The sequence below is a fragment of the Metarhizium robertsii genome (genome assembly GCF_000187425.2).
Source record: "Metarhizium robertsii ARSEF 23 chromosome Unknown MAA_Scf_2, whole genome shotgun sequence".
In the NCBI taxonomy this organism is placed as follows: domain Eukaryota; kingdom Fungi; phylum Ascomycota; class Sordariomycetes; order Hypocreales; family Clavicipitaceae; genus Metarhizium; species Metarhizium robertsii.
In genome coordinates this window covers 5,328,883-5,344,587 of record NW_011942160.1, presented here as the reverse complement: position 1 = coordinate 5,344,587, position 15,705 = coordinate 5,328,883, and the positions used below count along the sequence as shown (strand labels likewise).

General features: G+C 52.3%; 4 protein-coding genes across 4 annotated transcripts; 3 read left to right on the top strand and 1 right to left on the bottom strand.

The window, feature by feature from the left end:
* Positions 1–639: 639 nt before the first annotated feature.
* MAA_07872 (Dhp1-interacting protein Din1) lies at positions 640–2,303 on the top strand (the record flags this gene model as incomplete). The annotated part of the gene is made up of 8 exons (XM_007825870.1): positions 640–711; positions 771–1,013; positions 1,070–1,101; positions 1,149–1,184; positions 1,234–1,334; positions 1,413–1,573; positions 1,625–1,946; positions 2,134–2,303. 8 exons carry the CDS (start codon positions 640–642, stop codon positions 2,301–2,303), a joined length of 1,137 nt encoding a protein of 378 aa, XP_007824061.1.
* A 706-nt stretch (positions 2,304–3,009) lies between these two features.
* On the bottom strand, positions 3,010–5,152 carry MAA_07873 (Serine/threonine-protein kinase domain protein; the record flags this gene model as incomplete). Its single annotated transcript, XM_007825871.2, has 4 exons — positions 3,010–4,617; positions 4,686–4,853; positions 4,942–5,009; positions 5,101–5,152. The coding sequence occupies 4 exons, from the start codon at positions 5,150–5,152 to the stop codon at positions 3,010–3,012; spliced, it is 1,896 nt and encodes a 631-aa protein (XP_007824062.2).
* A 1,635-nt stretch (positions 5,153–6,787) lies between these two features.
* MAA_07874 (variant SH3 domain-containing protein) lies at positions 6,788–10,625 on the top strand (the record flags this gene model as incomplete). Its single annotated transcript, XM_007825872.1, has 2 exons — positions 6,788–6,862; positions 6,957–10,625. The coding sequence occupies 2 exons, from the start codon at positions 6,788–6,790 to the stop codon at positions 10,623–10,625; spliced, it is 3,744 nt and encodes a 1,247-aa protein (XP_007824063.1).
* A 1,412-nt stretch (positions 10,626–12,037) lies between these two features.
* On the top strand, positions 12,038–15,619 carry MAA_07875 (cytokinesis protein Cyk3; the record flags this gene model as incomplete). Its single annotated transcript, XM_007825873.2, has 5 exons — positions 12,038–13,798; positions 13,850–13,965; positions 14,015–14,575; positions 14,629–14,726; positions 14,784–15,619. The coding sequence occupies 5 exons, from the start codon at positions 12,038–12,040 to the stop codon at positions 15,617–15,619; spliced, it is 3,372 nt and encodes a 1,123-aa protein (XP_007824064.2).
* Positions 15,620–15,705: the final 86 nt, after the last annotated feature.

Here is a 15,705-nt window from a genome sequence, read left to right as displayed (position 1 = left end):
ACCAGCTCTTTCTTTGTCCTCTGGGCTTGAACTCGCCTCACAGACAGCAGTGACGGCAGCGCTCGGAACAATCAAAGCAACACAGCCAGGTTGATTGTTTTTGTTACTCAGCGCCTATTTCAAGGATCGAATAATTAATATCGGGTTCTCATACAGCACCATTGTGAAAACCGCTGCCGACCAACCCTCGTGCAGGGTAACTCAGCATTCGCGGGCTGCACCAACAAATGCAAACCTCCTGCAAACCCATTCCAAACCAAACAGGACGACTATACAAGAATGGCATGCCCCGATTTCACTTCAACATAGACATCCATCAAAGTTGATCATATGTCCAGTGCACCATCTCAACAACTGGGAAAATCCCATTGATCCAGGTCTAGTTCCACCCACGAGACCACCAACTTTCAGCCCCAGCTCAACACTCAAACTACACATCGAACGCACATTCGCCTCCAATACTCTTGAAACCACGTTGTCTGCCAAACCCGCACTGCGATGGACGTGGCACCCTCATTCATACATCGATACACAGTCCAATAAGCCCAACAGCAGGTTGCATGCATCAGCGACCGCGACTGTTCGAAGGCAGTTAAACTAGGCACAGGCCGGGAGCGACCAGCCCTCAGCAATCTTACAATGTCGGCCACATTCTCAATACAGCCTATTGGAAGGTTCACCGGGCAAAGCCAGCCCGTGAAAAGGCCAAAGGTATTTTTCATTGTCATGTCCATCTGTGTCCGTCCGCCTAGCCCGGCTAACTCATCCAGGAATTTGCCTGCTTCTCATACGATGAGAACCATGAGTTTCGCCTCGATGACTCTTCGATGAAGTATTACTACACCCCTCAACTAGGAGCAGACCTGTCCAAGGGCTTCGAAAAATTCCAGAAACTAGATGACTCCGGAGACGAACATCTGGACAGCTTGCTAAAAACCATCTTGGCGCACGAAAGGGAGACCGGGAAGAAGATTGATGCGAATGTAGTTACGTGGCGGGGGATGATGACCAAGGTGCGTTTCTTTCCACGTTCCGTTTTGTCCGTGTTTCCATGCTAATGACGAGGCAGATTATGGCGGCGCTGTTTGAGCAACAGGATGGGTGTGTATCATGCTGTGCCATGTCTGAAAGCTAACTAACAAGCGTAGCTTTGAGATGAATGCCACTCTGTACCAGAATTGCATGTGCGTATCCCACCCTCAAGACCTAGGCACAGCAGCTCACAAAAATTAGCTTCATCGAAGAAAATAACGAATATAAACTCCAGTCGCGAGCCAAGGAAAACCATCGCGGCCCCCGACGCGGCCCGCCTTTAGAAGTCATGCAATATTGGGGTATCTCTCTCCCCCCTTTTCTTTTTCTCATCCTCCTCACGCAAGACTACAAAAACTCACCATCCCCCTCCCCTCCAGGCTACAAGTTTGAAACCCTATCCACGCTGCAAAAAATATGGGCCGAAACATCAAGAGAATACATTGAAAATCGCGAGAATCAAATCGTGAACAACAAGGAACAATATTGCTCCGTCGTACGCACCGGCATCGGAAAGACCGTCCTCTGTCTAGGCGGCGAAGTAGATGCGAGCATGTTCTCCCCTCCCTGAACACATGTTCCCTCCCAAAAGAACACTACTCTAACGAGAAAACCAGTATGGGACTCCAAACCCCAACCCGGCCAGCCGATAAACTGGGTCGAACTCAAAACCACCGCTGAGATACGCTCCGACCACGACATGGACAATTTCCATCGCAAGCTCATGAAGTTTTGGATTCAGTCGTTCCTGCTGGGCGTCCCCAAGATAATCGTGGGTTTCCGCACAAGAGACGGCGTCCTAGTGGACGTCAAGGAGATCGAGACGCACAACATTCCGCAAACGGTAAATTCGAGGCAAGGCGCGCGGTGGAATGCAGACATGTGTGTGAATTTTGCGGGCGAGTTCCTCGAATGTAAGCCCATGTCTTGCTCGTCTCTTCGGATGGTTCCCGCCCCCCCCCCCCCATCTCTTCCTCATCTTGTTAATCTTGTTTTATCCTGTCTTCTTCGAACCTTGGTCCGTCACTGTTTCCCACACGACAAAATCATCATCCATTGCAGTCATGAGAACTCGCTGACAGCCACGGAATCGAACCACAGTTCTTCAAAGCACAATCAACGACGAGGGCGTCTGGCGCATACGCCGCCACCCGGCCTCCCCCACAATCGAAGTCTTCAAGGTCGAAGAAACAGGCCACGGCAACATTCTCTCTGACGAATTCAAAAACTGGCGAATCAAGCTATCCCTCGGCCCGAGCACAGAACCCTAGCCCTTGCGCGCCTCTATCTAGCAAGATGACTGTAGTCGTTGCCAATATCTACCCGTCGTCTTGTCGAAAACAAACTCCCATATGTACAGTTGCGTCATACGATATACAGGTACCTGAAAACGATTGAATGCATTGAATGAACATCTAGGTACTCGTCTTGGTGTGCCCAAGATTTGAATCACAATATAAAAACATGACAAACACATTACATGATGAATCATGGAATGAGGCAGAAATTGTGTGCAATTGATTTATTCACACATTCTACCTAGATCTACCTACAAATCCAAAGCACAAATTCCCAAATCCCCAACGCCATGCTCCGGTGGAATCCCATAAAACAGCAAGCAATATATCCACATTACCACCAAACGGCAGCCATAGAACCTGCCATTTGTACATGGAACGTTGTCCATGTATGTTTGCATCCCACATGTTTGTCCATGTCTAAAATGCATGCTGCAACCGTTTTATGTTTTCCGAGCCGGGCTATGCAAAGTCGATGCAGTCGCGCTACTCAAATCATACACTCAAGGGTATTCATGCCAAAATGAAAGGGAAATAGGAAAAAGAGAAAAAGAAGCGGGCTGACAAACCAAAAAAAAAAATGTATGAAACATCTTCATGCCCTGCATGAACAGGCGCATTTCATCCTCCATTGTCATGAATTAGTACGCCAGGCTGAATCTCAGCCGGCAAATATCGTTTACACAGCTGGCCAGCGAATGCGGAGGTTATCAGCCCATCGTTGATATAGAACATCAGACAACTGTTTGCAGTGTTCCATGCCACTTAGTGCATCACGACCGGGATACTTTTCTTCTAGGAGAGACGACTTCTCCCTCTCAAGTTCCTTCTCTGTCAGACTGGTTCGAGGAGACTCGGCTTGGCGTCGACGGTGGCTCTTAAGATGGGGATTGTTGGAACTGAGGATCAGCTTGGTAGGACTAGCTAGGGAAGGTGCAGAGCTCTTGACAATGACCGTTCCTAAGGGAGTTCCGTCGTCTGGAGCCTTTTGAATCGGCTGCCGTAGAAACGAGGAATTGAGCTTGTTGTCTTGTGACATGGATGCAACGAGATTGCTCATGAGATGATATGCCCCCTCTGGGTCTACAGCATCCAGGGACGCAAAAGCGTCCGACAGTTTAGCAAGAGCCTCTCTCTTTTGCATAGCGGATGTCTGAGCATGTAATTCAGCCAGAGTGGGTTCTACGGCCTTGTTGTACAGGCGTCTGCCAAGGATGGCTTCCTTGCCGTAAGGCTCGACAGGCGACGCAATACGGGGGGGAAGGTTCTCGTCGCAGAAAACATCATCGGGTGAGGATGGTCTTCCGATTTGGCCATTGGTTGAGCTGTCTGATGGAACACGCCGAAACAAACGCATAGTCGAACCCGAGTTTCCAAAAGACATGTCGGGCTGCAATGGCTTCTTGGGTGCGACTGTGGGACGCGGCGATCCGCTGGATCGGATGGAGTTGGAATGGGCAAGTGATGGAGTGCGGCGAACGGTACACTTGCGCATCGTGCCAGTCGCCGGTGATGATGGGCCAAGTGGCCCCTCGGCAATGTCGAGCTTGCGCAAACCTTCTTCAGTGGCCAGCATCGACGAAGGCTTGCGATGTCTGATGGTTGGCCGCTTGGGCGGTGCGGGGGCAACCGACTTGACTGTATCAAACACCCACTCTTGGTCTTCATCCTTTGGTGATATTGTTTGCAAGGTCTCTTGGTAGTAAATGGGATGCTTCTGACGATTCTGATTGGCCTCCCACATTTGGCGGCGGGCAATGAGTTCCTGCAGAGCTTCAACTTTCCCAGCAGAACGAAGGAAGCGGTGCTTCAGTAAATCTCTTGCTGAAGGTCGGCGCTCATAGTCCTTGGTGAGGCACTGGGCTACAAAGTCTTTAAAGTCTCGGCTAAAGTCGCCCTCGAGTCGTGGAGGTGCGTTCTTGGGAATGTGGAAAAGAACCTTCATGGGATGAATGTGACACAGCGGTGGCTCTCCGTTGGCCATCTCCATGGCGGTAATGCCTAGAGACCAAATGTCTGCCTTGAAGCTGTACCCGTCTTGCTGAATAACTTCTGGAGCCATCCAAAAGGGGGTACCGACAAAGGTGTTTCGCTGTGACTTGATGTTGGTCAATTGAGCGGCAACTCCAAAGTCTGCCAGCTTGACCTTGCCCGTTTCAGAGAGTAGCACATTGGCAGCTTTGATGTCTCGGTGAATCTTGCCCTCGGTGTGAAGATACTGAATGCCTAAAAGCAGCTCACGGCAAATAATGGCTATGTGTGTCTCGTCAAAGTTGGCAGGTTTCAACTGTTGAAGGCTTGATTAGTTGATTCAAACGACGCGCATGGGACACCGACAAGTACTGTCAAACGCACCAGGTCTAGACAGGAACCACCCCCTAAGTACTCCATGACAATCCAAAGTTTATGTCCCCGAAGAAACGAGCCTCTATATTGTGTCACATACGGACTGGAGCACGTGCTCAAGACGGCTATTTCCGCCTGGATATCTTGGATGTCATCATCGTTGGACTCGAGATCGATCTATGTATAGACGCACAATGTTAGCAATGGGACATGGCATGAGCTGTTTGCTTGTGCTTGCTCATCGTAAGGCTGGACGGGTACGTACGTGTTTGATGGCCACGGTCTCGCCTGTTGCCTTCTCGATGCCTTTATAGACGACACCGAAGCTTCCACCTATTTGGAGGTGCGCATTAGCTTTGATTGTAAAACATGGCGGCTGTTTGACACGGCGACCAGGTAGCCTGCTGGGAACGTTTGAACTCACGGCCAAGCTCCTCCAAGACCTGATAGTGCTCTGCAACACCCTCATCGGCCATTTTGTCTTGACGTCATGCAATGTGCCGCTTCTCGAAATGGGCTGGAGCAGGAAAAGGCCGATGCTGTGCCTGTAGACGAACCGTGGCGATCCGAATCGGCAATGCCTTGGAGCAGGAATCTCAGGCAACAGACACGAGGGCTGCGCGAGGGCGACCGATGCGGTAAATGTAAAGATATCGAGGTCGTGACGGGGGAGAGGAGAATAAAGGGATGCGAGCCGGGTCGCGCGGCCAGATAATACTACCTGTAATCGGCCGGAATGGCTACCCAGGCGCAGACTTCGGAGCACCTGGCTGGCAGTTTGAGCCAGGGCGATGCCCGGTTTGCTTTAATGAGGTCGTTCGTTGTCTGGGACAGCGGCAGGGCTGGGCGGAGAGCTTGGACCTCTGCTTTGTTTACAAATCTCCTTTTTTGGATAGCTGCGACTGGGGTGGTTTGCCGGGGTGGTTTTGGCGGCGGGGTGTCAACTCGTCAAGACGGGCAGCATAATAGAGAAAGTCGTCGAGAAGGCTAATAGTCGAGGGCTCCCTCCGTCTTTTGTCGCATCGTGACAAGGCCTGCAATGGTGTTGACAATTGCTATGGCCCAACGCGCAAAAGCGTCGTGTGGGCGCATCTGGATTGTGCGTTGGAACGAAGCCAGCTTTAGAGCGTACTACAGGACGGCCGTCGCCCCAGCGGCCACCACGTCAAGTGGCGTGCCGGCAGGCTAGTATGAGATGGTCGATGTTGCATCACACTCAGCTCATGGGCAATAATAAGTAATATAATGCCCCGTGGAACATACGGGGTGTGTGTGAATCTGCCCGAAGTTTGCGGGTAGTCGAGGTACTGACGACCGGTCATTGGCTGTCGTCGGCCTCCACGGGCCCAGTTCCCGATTTAGTGAGTGCAGAGCGCTGGGGCTCTGGGGCCTTAGCGCCTTGCTGCGTGGGAGGTGCATGTCTGGTGGCTTAGTGGCGGCCTAGAGGCCCTTAGAGGCCAGTTGAGGGCCCGGTTGCCTTCGACCCCAGTGCCCCGTTGAGGCGTGCGATATGCGTTGCCCCGGTTACTGCTGCCCCTCTGTTGTTCGAATGGCCTGCCGGGGCTTGACGTCTTGTGCAAGCTGTCGGGCGCCGCTGTTGCTGCCGCCGTTGCCCTGCTCCAAGCAAATAGACCAGTCGCTTGTCAAGCAACTGACCGACTATTCTGGTCAAGTGACCGGCAGCGAGACCATACACAGCTGGCAGACACATAGTTTCATATCAAGAGCCATTTCTCATTGTTCAACGTCTTTTGCAAAGTTAGATTGGCCACTAGCCCCCTAGCTTGGCATCTTCCTACCGGCTGTTTCCTGGTCTTTTCTCTCACTGTTTTCTTCCTTCTTGACTTTGTCGTATCAAGTGACGACCAGGACGACTATGCAGGGCGAAGGAGGAAACTATTCTCCTCGGCCCACCTGAACGACTTGTTGCTGCAACAAATATCACCTGCTCAGCATCCACGGACCAACGCAGCACGAAATCTGCATGCAACACGGCGGCATCCCCATCACCAATCGACGACAAACATTGCCTCGCATAGACCATTATCTGCCAACGTTGACGTGAAGTCCTCGACTGCACGGCTTCGTTCCTTCCTCAACTTAGTTCCACGATGGTGCCTGCACCACAGGCGCTCCCAGCGAGGTTTCCGTGCTGGTGTAGAGCTGTTTATTCATGGGGTGGAGAGGTCTGTGTAGCACCTTTGCTCTATTCTTCATCTGCCAACTGTGCGGGTGTTTGCGGATTGCCTCGAGGGCCTAGAATTGCTAACATGCCGATAGTCGAAACGGGACTTAGGCTTCATTGAGGGAGATCTGATCGAGTGTCTAAACGCCGGTGACGGATCGTGGTGGGTTGGTCGTCTGTACCGAGATCGAAGGACGGTTGGGTCCTTTCCTTCCAACTTTGTCGAAGTCCTCCCTGAGGAATTTCGTCCCATGACGAGATCAGTCAGCCCCCTGCCAGGAAGCAATACGCCCAGTCCCAAAAACACACCTGCCAAGTCAAAGACTTTCCGCAAGCCGTTTGAAGCATACGCAAAGGCTCCCCATTATACTACCGCTAAGCAACCAACATCCTATCGCGATCCTTCCAAGGTCAACCCAGCTGCCACCCCAGCCCCTGTCTCTACCCGGCTTGCGGCAGGAGCCCCTGCTCCCAAAGTTCAGCACCAACGAGCCAAAGACAAGTCTGGCGGCTCTTTTAGCAGATCAGTCCATGATACCATTGAAAGGGTACCATCGCCGCCTACAGTTCACGGATATGGCTCTCGAGCGCCATCACCAGCGCCATCACAAACCTACCGAGATCGTGGAAGCACACCTGACAGAGATTCTGCTCCTCCTCCGGCACCACCACCTCATCGGCATGTCGGCGGCGGGGGCCGACCAGTTGACATGTCACGGCATGCGTCAAATGCTTCCTTCCACCCATATTCTCCTGCCGCCATGACAAGACATGAGTCGAATGCGTCGTACCACCACCCGCCACAGACCCCGAGACACGCCGCATCTGCGCCTCATATTGAGATGCATCAGCGTGAGTTAAATGGAGACTATACCCCTCAAGGTCGATCGCCACGCCAGTACTCCCCAGATGAGCTTCACATGACACCATCGCCACTCAGGGAAGCGATGGACAGTGTCATGGAACAGCTAGACCAGCTGGATGGGCTTGGAAGCAGTTGGGATGGCGAGCAGGTCCAGCAAGCAGAAGTGGTGGAGCAGCCGCTTGACCCCTGGGCACCAGAATCCTTTGATGCAATTGCACACAAATCGAGGCGAAAGGGTTCAGTGACGACAAGACCTCTTACATCCACGGGAATAGCTCACCACGATGAAGGCTATGAAACCTGGAGTGGTGGATCCTCCCAAGAAACATCATTTCAAAATGGTAGTCGAGGTCAGAAGCACGAACTGCCTGAGTTAAGCAACTACGTGGAGCGCATGGAGAAACAATTCCAGACCATGCATCATCATAGCAAGAGTGCAAGTATGGCAGCAGACATAGATCTTGATGCTGAAGAAGATATACCTCCACCACCACCGCCCAAAGGCCAGCCTTATCAAAGACCTAGATCCTCGGCTGGTGAGCCTGCTGGCCATCCACGGCAACTGAGAACTCAAAAATCTGCATATGAAATAGGACGCGGAAAAGGCGCCGCGAGTGGGAGTGTTGGAAGAACGCTTACGACCAGAACCAACACCACCAACGCCTCAACAGGCAACCAAAGCCACACTAGCTCATCCACCCAAAGTAGTGGAAGGACTCTCTGGAGTGGTGTTTCGGCTGGTGGTATCAGTTCCACCAGTGCTGGTAGTATGGCTCGTCAGCATATGCGCACACAGAGTGCTATGGACGCTCGTGAAGCAGAGCTGGATCGTCCCGATTCCCCCTTTACTGGTGTCACTTATCACAGCAGCCATGCCAGCCATGTCGCCGCAAACGGTCGACCAAGGGCTCAGACCGGCTTGGAAGATGACCTGACAGCAGGTATAGGAGGGCTGGTTCAACCCAAGGCGCCTAAGCGAAACATATTCAAGAAGATCTTTGACTCTGCCAAGACTGGCGTTGCGAGCAACAGAGGCAGCCTTGCAGCAGGCTCGATAGCTGGAAGCAATTCAGTTAGGGCATCGCCATTCAACCGACCACGGCCTTCTGTGGCGCCATCTGCCATGAGCTCAAGAATGACTGGTATCAGTGGCCCAGACTACGGGAGCAATGCAGCCCGAGATATGGGCCTTGTTGGTGGTAGCAGCGTGGACTGGGTCCAGGTTCGTCGTGACGTGAACAGGTCAAATTCTTTAAGCAAAGCAGAGCGAAACGAGCGCCAAGATCGTTGCCAGATGATGGAACATCCTGTTTTAAATCCAGTGGATGAAATGTACGAGGGCATTGAGGGCGACGAGGCAGCAGATGGAATGCCAGTGAGAGAGGCAATAAACTATCAATCGATAAATCTGAGCCAGGTGGACAAGAACTCACGGTTTATTGCGGATTTGCCACCCATGACAACCGCTATTCAACTAGCAACAACTTATGTGTGTCGACCTTACAGGAGCGATGTGCAACGTCTGCGAGCCATTTTTACATGGGTATCTGAAAAGATCTGCTGGGAGGAAGACTTTGAGGGCGATATTGACACGCGTCGCGTTATCCAGGCCAAGAGGGCATGTGCCGAAGAATACGCAGTTCTCGTCATGGAGATGTGTGCGGCCGTTGGACTGGAGTGTGAGATTGTCCGGGGCTATCTTAAGAGCCCAGGTGACGTAGCCGATCTCAACATGATGCCGCGATCAAATCACTGGTGGAATGCCGTCATTGTTGACAATGAGTGGCGCATCATCGACTGCTGTTTGGCGAGCCCTTCAAATCCCAAGCGTGGCCTATACTCTAGTGCTAATGGAGCGACGGCTGACTCTTGGTGGTTCCTCGCGCGACCGACAGAAGTGTGCTGGACACATGTTCCAGAGCATCATGATCAGCAGCACATCGTGCCCCCTGTGGCCCACGAGATATTGCTCAACCTTCCTTGCACATGTCCGTCATTTTTCCGCAACGAGATTGAAATGGTTGACTACAACACGGCCGTGACGAGGATCGAAGATCTTGAAATGGTTCATATCAAGTTCAATGTGCCAGCCGACATTGAGGTGGCTGCGGAGGTGGAAGCTCGAGCATATACTCGGGACGCAGATGGCGACGTGTTTGAAAGCGGTGATGTTTTAAAGAAGAGAGCGCTGGCACAGGCAGAGTGGTATGATGGGGTGAAGCGATACACGGTCAAGGCCCTTCTTCCAGGGGATGAGGGTCAAGGTACACTGAAAATCTATGCTGGTAAGCGTGGATTGATGCACAGCATCAAAGACATCCCTCATCCGTTGGCATTCGCACTTCCCATTGTGCACACTGGAGAGAATCCGCCATACGACTTTGTTACCCGACATCCTACTCCGCATGCTCAACGTCACGACATTTATGTGGTGCAGCCTCAATGCCAAAGATTAGCCCTTAACAATACGTTTGTCTTCGCCATTAGACAGCACCCGAGCTCGACGTTGAGCGGACCCAACTCGGCGTTAACCCCGGCATCGAACCCTGGACGAACGAGCCCCAATCCTTTTGCACGGCCGAGTTCGGCCATGAGCATGAACGCCTCGAGCATGAGCGGATCAACTCCCAGTTCAGCAAGCGGCACTGTGGCAGGAAAGAAGCCTGCCAAGTTGGCTATTCAAACGCCAGGCGGCAAGATCCTCCGTCTTATGAGGAAGGAAGACCGCAAGGGCATAGCTGCTGGCAGCAAGGGTCTATCCGGTGACGAAGATGTCAGCGATGGTGGGACATGGGAGACCATCATCAAATGCTCTGAGAGGGGCGTATGGAGAGGACTGGTGTTAGCAGACCGTACCGCCCGTTGGTGCGTGTTTGCCGAGTGGATTTGTGTCGGTTAAAGAGGCAATGGAAGCGCCATGGACATGATGGCGAAGGAATGCAGGGGCGACAACATGTTGATTTCGGCTCAGGGAGCTGAAGGGGCGTTCTTGATACAGCCATGGACGCAAGACTAGCGTCAAAACTGAGGACCGCAATACATACAGACAACGGCGTTGGGGATTTGACTGGCCATCATTGCTAACAAATTCGTTATTTGATTTTAATCGGAGGGGACATATTAGGCTCATGGTGTTTGGAAAAATTGTGCATAACTTGTATCATAGTTTGTAGATTCAGGTTCACTTACTTTTTTAATGTTAGCAATGACGACATGACATTTTGCAACTGGGACCGACCAAGGTCAGGGATGGATGATGTTTGAACAAATGGTGCGGTAAACTAGCTCACGATTGCCCTACTGCGAGTTTTCTATCAAAGATCTTGCAGAGTAGCTAGCTCGGGTACTTTTAAGGTCCGGCTATGGCAGGCTCCGGAGCATTCCTCGATACAATATCGATTGTTTAGACCCGTAGAGACTGGTTGCAACCAGCGCAAGTGCCTGCGCTTTTCAGCAGTCCCCATCACTCGTAGCCTCTTGCAGCGTGTACAGATTTAATGGTTTCGGAACAACAAAATTGATTCATCAGTCAATGTAGCGATGGTGTATATCGGTGCGCTGTTGCTTGGTGATGCACGGAGATGCGTGCTGTTTCTCAGGGATTGACGCGGGGGCGTAAGCGCCATAAGCGGGTTTGGAAGGAGCAGTGCGTCGCTCCTTCCGCAAATGCACCACAGAGCCATTCAGAGCACTTGAGGATGCAGTTGTCGAGCTAAACCATGTTGGGACAAAACACCGGACCAGGACCGTCCACCACCAACCAACCATTTGGCAACTGACCATTGACGACTGACCTCGAGTCTTGGGCTCCCAAGCAGTCGATATACAACCTCAATTCCGGAGCCGCAACCCCAACGTCGTCGGCCTGCGCCCATCGTCCATCCACCCTCGTCCCCGGAATTCACGACACCATCGCCGCCTTCTGTTGACGAAAAACACACCACTCCGATTTTGCCGTCTTCTTCTATTTTTTGCCCGTCGCTACTGACAGTGCGCGCGCGTCGCGCAGTCGCTTTCGAGCCAACCTGCCCACCACCCCCCAACCGGAGAACGCGAACATCGCGAGACGTACGAGTCAGTCGGAACATGACACTTTGAAGTGCGATCTCGAACCCATCCTCTGCTCAGCACAACGAGTCGTTGTTCGCGCTTCTTTGGTGCACAAACCCATTGAGGGCCGCTTCAGTTCCTCTGCTCCTGACAAGTCGCTGGCGTTTTCTGAACCCCGGCATCTTTTACTCCTAGACCCTTCATCTTGTATCCTGGTGTCGGCCGAGTCCATGTTCAGAGTCTGATGCAGACACGGCGGATATGACCTACCGAGGCACGCTGCCTACGGGGCAGCCGGGTTTCCCAGGCCAGCAACAGCAACAGGACCATCACCAGATGTATGGCAGTCCGATGGGCGGCTACCAACACCAGGGACACTTTCAGCAGCCGCAATCCCAGTTTCAGCAGCCGCAACCCCAGCCGCCGCCGCAACAAAATCATCAAGGGCTGTATGTAAATGGCATAGGAGACCAGTTCTATGGTCAGCAGCATCAAAACCAATTCGTTCAACAGCAGAGTCAATATGCTGTGCATCAACAGGAGATGCTGCGAATGCAGATGGCCCGACAGCAGCAGCAGCAACAGCAACAACAGCAACAGCAGCAGTCAGCAGCGCGTTTTATGGGCGGCGGCGGCGGCGGCGGCGGATATCATGACTATCAAGCTATGATGAGGCAGACTCAGCATATGCATCAGCAACATTCATGGCCGCAGCCGCAGCCGGTGTCGCAACAGCAGCAATACGCGGGTCATCCATCTCCGAGGCCAAGTTTGACGGGAATGGCACAGACACCACAGCATGCTCAACACATGTTGCAATCGCAACAGTCGCAGGCACCAGACCACATGCTGCAGAGAATGTACCAACAGCAGCAGATGCAGCAACAACAGGCGACCCAACAAATTCTTCGATCGCCGCAAATACATCAACAGCGCGCATCTCCGCAACCGAGAGGCTCGCCGTTATTACCGTCACAAATGCAGAGGAAGCATTCACTACAAGGACAAACGGGGCAGCAGGCGATGCAATCTCCAATACAACAGCAGTTACAGCACCAGTTTCAATCGCCGCCGCCGCCGCGGATGAAATCTAGTACCCCTGTGCAAAACCAGATGCTTCTTCAACAACCTCCAACACAGTCACAGACACCACCACAACCACAGCATCGACGACTTCAGCCCACGCCTACTCCTCCGCCGCCTCCCCAACAACAACCCGCTCCGGAACCTGTACAAGAGGTACAAGAACCGCCGCCTATACCTGTACCCGAGCCGGAACCGGAGCCGGAGCCGGAGCCTGAGCCTGAGCCTGCTCCTGCGCCAATACTCGATGTACCGGTAGATGAGCCTCCTCTGCCGCCTGCAATTCAAGAACCCATCAACTTTGTCAACCCATTAGATATATTTAACGCGCCACCGCCTCCTCCATTACCGCCTCTCCCCATGGGCGACCCCAACAGCTGGGGTAAGAAGGAACCCGACCCAGAGCCCGTGGAAGATTCTATCACCGTCAAACCATCTGAACCAACCATCAGCGTGAAATCGTCACCAGTGCAAGAGTCAATCACAGTGCACACTGCGGTTAAACCAGAAATGAAGCCGGAAATTAAGCAAGAACCAAAATATGAACCCATGCGCATCAAGTCTAGTCCGCACTCATCTGTTACCAATTCTCCCGCCCTCTCTACAAAATCTCCAAGTATTACCAAGCGATCACCAGCTCCGAAACCTCGCGTCAACACGATCCCCATAATGGTCGCGATAGCTGAAGAATGTCTCGAAAAAGCCCGCAGTTCCGTACACGACGTGGCCATGTCCCTTGACCCTGAGAAGGTAGACGAATACCAAAAGTTGATAGCCACGAGCCTGTCATGTCTGGAAGCAGTCATGCAAAACAACAAGCTTGCGCCAAGGGAAGAGGCTCGATTGCGAATGAGATATGCTGCTATTTTGCACGAAGAGACGGAGAACTTGATGGAAGCGGAGACGGCCCTTGGGAAGGGTATCAGCCTCTGTGACAAGGTAGGCTAACAGAAAACTCTGGGTGGGCTGGGACTTTGCTAACAGTTCAAGCACCGCTTAATCGACTTGAAAAACTGCATGCAGTATCTAATGCTGAAGGTTCTGTTTCAACGCAATCACAAGGCGGCCCTGAAAGCGGTTGACGGACACATATCTGACTGCGAGGCGTAAGACAAACTGGCCGCTGTCATCTTGGCAAACGCTAACACTTTACAGATTCAAACACGTGCAATGGTACTACGCCTTTCGTCTGTTGAAGTCAACATTTTACATGGCCATGGGAAGCGCCTCAGATGCCGCTGCGCTGGAAAACATCCGGGCCGTCCAAAATGTTGCCACCTCCAGAGGCGACAACGCTATGACCGTTTTTGCATCAATCCTGGAAGGGCTGGCGCTCCTCAAGACTTCTAAAGATAGCAACATCGAGCGTGTGCAATCTTGCATTGCTCAAGTAGCCAAGTTCCAATTCGACCCGACTGTCAAGATTATGCAACTAGAAATGTTGACTCTGGTCTTGGACTTTGCGTCTAGTCTATACCGTCAAAGTCCCGACACGACGGCGCAGAAACTCCGATTACTGCAGCAAAAATTAGACGCATGTGAGGAATGGAATAATGTCAAGGCGGATTTTCTGATTCCTGTCAAGAAGCAGCCTTCAAATACCCGTCCTGTTAGCGAGGAAACGTCGGGCATCATTCGTCTGGCAGGCGAGGGTGACGGAGATGTTGACTTTATTGTAATGTCGTTTATGACCAAAGTAGAGCTACGGTCGCTTGTGTACGTTCCAAGAATCCAGAAGATGCGCATTATTTGCTAACTTGATTCTGCAGATTTACTTTCAGTGGACTGGCCAACATGCACAAACCTTCGTCACAAGGACGACGCTCTACCGAGTTTTGGCTAGAAGGCGCCAAGATTCTCGATACCTGTGAGCAGCAGCCGAAATGCTTTATTCGGCAACTGTCCAAAGCTAACAATGTGACAGGGGACAGCTCAACCTCTGGTATTCCGTATGGGCCTTCTGTGTCGTTGTCGACAGCCATTCGACAACGATCATGGCGGACAGAAGCCCAAGCTTATCTTAATGTATTACTAGGTCTCCTGGCAGCAAGCCACTGTCAATGGGGCAAAGTGAAGCAATTCATGGAAAAACTCGAAACTCTAATTACACCATCTACACAGCTCACAATAGGGCTCCTCTCCACCTATCTTACCGGCGTGTACCACCAGGGGACGGGCAACCTCGAAGCCGCCCTGGCCATCTTCCTAGAGGGACGGTTCGATATAGCCCAAACATCGGGCAGCAGCAAAGCTGGCCAGCAAGAAATTGCGCTCCTTGCTGGTCTGAACCGCCTGTGGATCATGCAACACCCCAGTTGCAGAAACGACTACCAGACGCATGAGCTGATTGAGCAACTGCAGCCATTCTGCTCGAATCACTGGAACATTGACTTGCGCACTGCGTGGCATAATGTCGTTGCCGCGCTGGAAACAGATCCCCCACAGCAGCTGAACCAGCAGAAGCAGCACATCCAGGCGGCCATGTCCGGGTCCAAGGTGACCAACAATATCCTGGGAGCGGCAGTCACGCTATGCATCATGCGAAGCCGGTTCTTTGAAAACGTCATCGGGGAACAGGCGCTGAAGAGTGCGCGTGCGGCGTCGAAACAAGCCCAGAGGAGCGGCAACATGTTGTGGCAGAGCGTCGCGGACGGCATGCTCGCGCAGTCGTACGAGGTCCAGGGCCACAGAGACGAATCCATTCAAGAGTGGGAGAAGGCTACAAGGGAGGCCAAGGATGCATTTGCAGGGAGTTGGTAAGGGGAGGTCGTTATTATAGTTGTGCTCTTTTTTTTCTTCTTTTTTTTGCATCAAAGGACTCGGGCGTTTTGTTGTTTGCGTTTTTT